The 8,355-nt window shown below is 35.6% G+C and overlaps 1 protein-coding gene across 1 annotated transcript in view; it reads left to right on the top strand.

The window, feature by feature from the left end:
- The window catches only part of LOC145687664 (uncharacterized), a 65,436-nt gene extending 62,144 nt beyond the window's left edge, over nucleotides 1-3,292 (top strand). Inside the window, exon 3 of the mRNA XM_081761125.1 lies at nucleotides 1,037-3,292. Within this exon, the coding sequence (XP_081617251.1) occupies nucleotides 1,037-3,117 (2,081 nt within the window). The 3' untranslated portion in view covers nucleotides 3,118-3,292. The remainder of the gene's footprint in view (nucleotides 1-1,036) is intronic.
- Nucleotides 3,293-8,355: the final 5,063 nt, after the last annotated feature.

Below are 8,355 nucleotides of genomic sequence, written 5' to 3' on the forward strand. Positions count from 1 at the left end.
TATGATGCATTTTGAGGATAATCAGCATATGACACTTTAGTCCAAATATCACCTGACATATCACTGTTTGACTTCCTTTTGGAGGTTAAATCAAAGGTACAGTATTCGTCCCAACGATATTGATATCATAGACCTATAGGAGCATTTTATGGTGAGAGTGGACACTAGCAATAGGTTCGTGCTCAATCGTGTGTTTAAAAAATGTACTATCGTGTAGACATGTGATGTGTCACTATGATAAACACATTGAACATTTACTATAAGTGTCAGAGAAAATTTGTTATTACTTTCACCAAGGGCAACAATGGTTTCACCAAGATGTGTTCAGTAGTTCCCACAGAACTAATATCGGAAAGCAAATCATTTCCAAACACCTTGTACTTTTAATTAAATAATAAGAACATGTATTTTGCTACTGTATTCTTGCTTCCGTGACAAAACTTCTTTCAGTTTATTTACTGTCTGACATTTAAAATGATGAGCACAGTCATTGTTGTGCTTTGGTTCAAAGTTTTGAATGTAGCCCAACAAGAGAAAGTTAAAATGCCTTTGAATGGGTTCGCTAATTTCTTTCCTGCGATATTTTTTCTTCGACGTATTTCAACAAACATTGAGAATAAAATAAGTCTGTAACAGCTGTTTATTCACATGTGTTTTTTTAAGATTTGTTTGGCTAATTTCCTTCTATTTATTGAAGTAGAAGCACATAGTTTTGAAAATCAATATATTGAATCTCGAATTAATACTTGTCATGTGATATATTAACACTTGTTTGCATAAACTCAACACTTAATAAGCTTCTTACATATTTAACATCATAACTTTTTAAGTAACATTTTCTTATGTTTTACTATTTATATATTTTATTTGAACTACATACAATAACTTTATGAACAAATAACTTACATTCGAATTAACTTTGAAGTGAAGTAACAAGTACTGCAATGCACTTGGAGTCTAACTTATAACTTACTTACTCTTTGTAAAATACTTAGAACGCACATGAGTCTAATATACATTCCATTCTCCTTTTCAGGAATCAACGATGGATCGAAATTGGGTGTTCTAACAGTTGGTAGCGCAGCATCTGATTTGGAAAGGAAAATGGAACAAGTAATATTGAGTGCCATCAGAGACCAAGAAGATCGTATTAAATACGTCGCACTTAGTTCCGGGGATAACGAAGACAATGCGATTGAAGCTTTTCAGTCACTTTACAAAACGAATGCGCGCGTCTTCATTGTGATTGATAGAAGCGCTTTTTCTCACGTTGCGGAGTACGCAAGACTGTTTGCTCAAGATGTCATTTTTGTAAATCCCTATGTTTTAAATAATAATTTTTATAATACCATATATTTACAACCTTCTACAGCAGATATGACACTAGCTCTAATGACAAAACTGAATTCTAGTATATGGAAAGAAATTGTTCCTCTTGTAGATTCTTGCCCTTCTTGTCGAGAATTCTATTCTGTATTCATGAATTACAGTGATAATTTGCAGCTTCAAGTCAAAGAAGCCATATATTGTGACTCGTCTAACGAAAGTTTAAGTAAGGCACTTCAACAGGTAAACGAAACTTTGAACGGAAAATCCGGCACTCCCTTGCTTGTAATATCTGAAAATATGCATACAATTTTAGAAGCATCTGACCAATTGATTGACTTGCATAAACGCCAATGGTTCTCGCCTCTTGCTTTGTTTGATGAAGATTCAGTGTTGAAAGATGACACTGCCTTACGAGTTGCACGACAAGTAAGTTTATACACATCAGTTTATGCAGAAGATTCTCCTACTGAGCGTCGTACTCTTCAACGGCTGTCTAAAATATCATCAGTAAGAAGTTCCCCATCGATTTTATATTTGGTCAGAGCGTATGATGCTGTGCGGTACGCCAGTGACTTGATTTTAGGCCATAAAATAAAAATTAATTCGATAGCTGGAGGAAAATGGTATGGCGCCTTTCTCAGTCCCAGCATAACACCAGTTCATGGGATTCATCTTTTGCAAAAGAGCGATTGGATTCTGGACAATTATGTCACAAAAATTACAGAAAATTCAGCTTTGCTAACTCCATGGACCTCCAGCGTGATTCAGCCAGATGATTTGGTTACGTTACGAGAGAAAGCAGCAAAGATGAATTGCACTGATGAATCTGCAATGATCCAAACGTACGACCCTTTTAGTTATGCGCCAGTTAGGTCTCATTTCCTGCCGAGTAATTTCACATCGGTTCTTATAATTCCCAACAAGAACGGTTACTTCATTCGATTTAGCTGTAAGAATGCAGCTGTGGAATGGCTTTGTCATCCGTCCAACAATCACCTTTCATGTATGTCAGCAGTGCAGAAAACCAACAGATCCAGAAGAGAAATCCGTTACTATTATCAGCATACACGTCCCACCTCTAATTACTACACTGACGTGTATGACAGAGATGGTAGCTATTATTATGATAAAGACGAACACCCACCACCACCTCCCCCTCCTCCTCCTCCTCCTCCAATGGATAAGAAAGATCCAGTAAGACAAAAGATCAAGAGTGTACTTCCAAACGTTGGTTCATGTCTTGGAGCTGCATCAGGATGCGTTGTATGTTATCACTTGCTATCTAAGTTTGATTTTGGAATTGTTCCAGGAGCTTGTATGGGTCCATGTATTGTAGGTACCTTGGGTAATTGTGCGGGCTTAGTGGGAAAAGTGAAATCAGATGCTACTGTCATATGTACTGAATTGTTTGTGCAAGGGCGAATTGATTTAGAGACGTTCATGGCGGATGCACAATTCGGACAACGTCTTGCACGTGAGATGCCTGAAGCACTTGCTGGGTACCACATTCTTGCTACTCCAATAGTATGGCTTATGCAACGATCGGATTTTATGTCGGACATTGTTGCTAAAATTGCGTTACCCTGGGCTAAACACATCCAGTTTTTAGAGGGTTATACTGATAATGGAACTTGGATAGGTTCAATGGTGCTAAAATTTGGATTACCATTATGCACAACAGTGCAAGGCTTTCTTGACTGTCAAATTCCGGTTACGTTAGGAATTACAATAGGTGCAATTTTCTTTATGTGGACATTGAAACGAAAACATTCAAAAATGTCCAGGTGAACAAATAAGTGTAAACACTATTGTTATTATAATTACAACAAATTATTGTTATCTTTTCTAAGCCAAAGAATTTCCACAATTTGTATAGACTTGAACCCATTCCTTTCTGTATTTAGATTAAGTATTAGAAAAGGTGCGTAGTGGTGATTGTCAGTGACAATCCATATTTATTATGTGCGTGTGAAAATAAAGATTTTTCTTAATTTTTATATTTATCTCTTGTCATTTTAGTTTTAATAAATAAGTACAAAGTAAATAAACAAAACCATTTATTATTATGTAGGGGGATGCTATTTTGCATGTATATTATGTTGGGGAAGTTAAATGCATTTTAAATCTGAATAGAGAAATTGTAATAGAATTACGAAATAATATTAGTTGTTGTATTGTTATATGAAATGTGATCAGTCTTTTAATTTGAATTATTCAAAAGGGAGGGGTTACTTGATTTATATTAAAGAATCTTATTTTTTTTTACTTAATTTAAGTGCAAACTTATTTGAAATTAACAAAAGACAATTGCCTTTTGACAGATCTTTCATATTGTGCAGTTAAAAAAAAACTGTTAGAAACAATACTGCTTCGTTGGAAACTTTTCATACATCTGACTAAAATAGATTAGGTTTTCAATATGTTTTAATTTAAATATTATTGAGATAAAAGAAAATCATCCGTATTAAAGTTTTACTTATAGTAACTAATTATAGAATATTTATTAATACATGTGATGATAGAATCTCTGTGTATGGCATCATAATACATTGCTATTTGTGAAAATTGCGGCAACTCCAAAGTATGACGGAAATACGTCCAAAGTCACACAATTTGTACAGCAAGATATACTTACCACCAATTATAATTTCAGCAGGATGGCGCATGTGTGTGCCCAGAAGTGTCCACAGTTCAGTGAGTGGAATGTACAGTGACAGGGTTGTTTCACGACACTTATATAGTATAGCGTGGACAAACGAACAGGAAATGTGTGAACCTCGTCGACGTCAAAGTGATTATAATAAAAAGACCACTGCGTTCAAAAGAAACTGCATGGTCAGTCTACAAAAAGGTGGCTCAAGTACCGCAAAATAGATTAGCGTTCAGTGTATGCCATGCCGCCACGATAGTGGTGGGTATATGAAAGTAATGAACAGAAAAAAAAGTAAGTTGCGACGAATTGGATGACAGATATCTTATCTTGTCCGCATGAACTTGACTGGCCGTACAACGGTTTCTATAATGTTAACTTCATGTTGTAGCACGGTTACAGATGTGAACGTGTCTGCGTTGACATTTTGATGGAGCCTGCTCAACTCTGGACTTCTAGTACGATTGTTTTCGAGTAGTATTCCATTGAGGCAGAACCATAAACACTTGAGATTGCAATGAGAATGTAAACACCATTGCTAGAGTACTGAGCTTTGTGTTCGGAAAAAAATCGCTTCAAACTGTACTACAGTGATGACAGTGTATACGTTAGATGGTCACATACTGACCTGTTATACAATGAGGGCAACCTCACCGCTACATTAGGGCATCTATAGGTCAATACCATATTCTTCTTTCAGACAACTCTGGATGTCATATTTCAGTAGAACAATGTCCGGTCAAATGAATTTCGGAATATGCAAGCCTCCTTGAAAGAACGGATTTTCTGGCCTGCACAATCATTAGACGGTTAACCCAGAGAAGATATGTGGGATATGGTTGGCCGCCACCTTGTTGGTGATAGTTCTTTAGCAGGCTGATTCAATTATTCTTGGACGTGGATACAACCAGTTGCAGGCAAATCCTTAGACCTGAATTATACGGACGCTAAAAATGCGACGTTAGGAACACGGAAAAGTGGGAGTAAGCTTGTCCAACTATACGAACGGTAATTATGCAGCGTTTTTATTAAATTTAATGCCACCAATGAAATAACATTTAGCTACGAAAATTGCATCAGTGAAAAGCACAATCCTGGTAAAATGCCACTAGTGATACTGTTTTCTGGCATACAGTTTATTTATTTTTTCTGGCAAACAGAAGATAATAAATGTTGTTACACTTTTCTTATCTTTACAACCATTGCCCACTTTACATATGAACGCACAGCTTCATTTATTATAACTACAATTAATAGGTTGAACTTACAGTTGTAAAGAAGTCAAATAATATTATTTTCAACTACAGTTTCCTCTTAAGTACGAGATTTGATTACATATAGCACTCTAAATCAGAGCTGAAAAGGGTCGAAAACAAGTTATAATGACTGACAAGAAACCGACAGGCCAACATAACAATAGATAAGAATATGGGTTCTGTTATCTCTTGCTGTTACCTTAAACTCAGTTTTGCTCTTGTAATTATTAGCTAACATGAGTGCATACGCTAGTATGGATTTAGAGCTACGATTTAACATGGTCTATACGATTTAACACACTTTTCGTCATATTTCTCGGGTTGTGACTTATTATTATATTAATAATTCAAAATCACATAAGCAAAATGTTTATTAATATAGTAAATCACAACCTTAATATGTCTATGAAACTTCCATCGTTAACACTATATTAACGTATCCGTCGTCTACATTGAACAATTGTACCATCTCCCCAGGAAAGTAAATGTGTTTATCGTCCATGTTAAATCGAAGTTACTCCTGGTCCTTCTTAAGGTAAATATTTTCAATACGTTAATTCAGCATCCTAACATACAATATGGTTTTAGTCAGTGTTCAAGGTTTTAAAAAAGAAACACATACATACAAGGAATAAATGTTTGTGTGTTTCAATTTGACTACCATGAACTTTCTTACATGTAGTTCATTTACATATGGAAAACTTTAGCTCTAACAAACGAAAGCTGGTATGGCATATCAGCCTATATGGTATCAACGTAATTGCTGGTCTCAAGAATCATACCACTCATTATTCGAGACATCATTATCATTCATTCAGAATTACTGTTATATATATATATATAATTTAAGAATGAAAGGATACGTAACTGTCAATGTTGTTAATTGTGGAATTCATATACTTAACCCTTATCCGGGCAACCGGGGCCTCCCAGGCCCAGTAGCTTCATTTTTCTAAAATTTCTCAATAACCATACATATTTCGAAGACATAAAATACTGAATTCTTCTATCTTTCGTCGAAGTTAAAATCATGAACATATCGAGTTGGTAAAGCTTTTTTTTTAATTTGAAAATCTTTTCCTGACGTAACCGGGCAACCGGGGCCTAGGAGGCCCCGTATAACTTTAGTGAAATTCCTGTCAAATATTAGATCAAATTGTCACATAATTATATATTGAACACGTGACTATTGTAACCTTTAGTCGGAACAGTATGCGGCAACAGACATTGAATTTTGAGTGTTCTGCACTTAAAATATATACTGGGCCTGACAGGCCCCGGTTACCCGTTTACGTTACAAAAATGTCTGGACCGGATTTGCTATTCTGCTTGGTCGGCTTACAAAAGCGTGACACGAAGTTTCGCTACTTGACAAAAATATATACCGGTACATTCTAGACAAGTCTGAACAGTAAGTGACAATAGGCATTGATTTTGTGTATTCTGCACTTAAAATATATACTGGGCCTCACAGGCCCCGGTTGCCCGTTTACGTTACAAAAATGTCTTGTCCGGATAAGGGTTAAATCTTAACTGTTCGCAATGTTTAAGATAAGATGAAATCAATATTAATAATTTGTTTGATAATCCAAAACACAATGGTTTCTTAAGTAACAAAATATGATTAAACCTGTCAAAGGCTTTAGCGAAGTTCGTATATATAATATCAACCGTGTATTTGTTTATTGATTCTGAGATATTTTGATTAAATGTAATTAAGTTCGTCCTTTATTGAAGTATGGAAATATATGATTTAACACGATAAAAAATTAAATTGAAATGTATATGCTCAAATATTTTAGCTGGAGTTGATATGAGTTGATATCCTTTCTTCAAGATTGGACACTACTGATTTTTCACAATGTAGGAAAAGTTGATATTTTCAATATTAAATTGAAAATGAAATACAAAGATACAACTAAAATATCACCACAGACTTTAAATACATAATTAGGAATATTGTCTGGTCCACTTGATTTCGAAGACTTAAGTCTTTTTATGAATTCTTCAGTTATGGGATCAATTGTTAAATTATGGGAAACTTCCAGTGTACTTACATGTGGAACAATATCAGGCGTACATAAATTAATATAACAGTTTAATTTCTTTATATTATCAATTATAGATGAGGCGTACAAAGTTGATTGTAGGCTCAAATTAAAGAGCAAAAAATATATATTTTTATCTTAGACATACGCGCAGCTAGCTTATCTTTGTTTCCGTTTGGCATCGACAGTAACAAACATGGCGACTTCTCACCAGAAAGTATTTTGTGTTTTGCAGTTTGCTAGATGCGAAAAAGTTATTGTAGTACAACATGCGTTTCGTAGAGAGTTTAGTGATAATCCCCCAAACGCCAACATTCACCGATGGCATAACAAGTTTGAAACGACCGGCTGTCTTTTTAAAGGTAAAGAAGAATGTTCAGCGTGTTAGGGAATCTTTCTTACGAAGTTCTAGAAAGTCTGTTAGGAAGGCTCGTCTTGAAACTGCAATGTTAGTGATAACAGCATGGAAGGTGTTAAGAAGACGCTTGCATATGCGTCCTTACCACTTACAAGTGTTACAGGCTTTAAATTGTACTGACTAGGATGTGCGCCGCAATTTGACAATTAAAATGTTGCAGCACGAAAATAACGACTTTCTTGATTGTGTTGTGTTCAGTGATGAATCAACATTTCATCTTAGTGGTAAGGTCAATACGCACAATGTCAGAATCTGGGAATCTGAAAACCCTTATGAACTCTTACAATGAGAACGTGACTCTCCAAACGTTAATGGTTCTGTGCTGTTTTCCGACGAATATTTACGGGCCGTTTTTTTTTTGCAGAAACAAAATGAAATCATTCACTTTAACATCCGAAGATTATGCCCTTTAAGCTAAGGGAGGTGATGATGAAATCAAGTGAATTATGGTGGAAGAGTCGATGGAATTAGAAAGTGGGAGAAAACTGGAGTATCACGAGAACACCCACAAACACGATGTTGTTCTCCACAAGCTTACTTGGCCGGAGACCAAACCAGGAAACCCACGCACCAGAGGTAAGCTTTCTACCACTGAGCCACCGTGTTCCCTCTTTACGCTGAAGATGCCGTAACTGGCATTGCCGTAAGAAGGTA

This window comes from Thermobia domestica, chromosome 6 (genome assembly GCF_964235325.1).
Source record: "Thermobia domestica chromosome 6, izTheDome1.hap1.1, whole genome shotgun sequence".
Lineage (NCBI taxonomy): Eukaryota > Metazoa > Arthropoda > Insecta > Zygentoma > Lepismatidae > Thermobia > Thermobia domestica.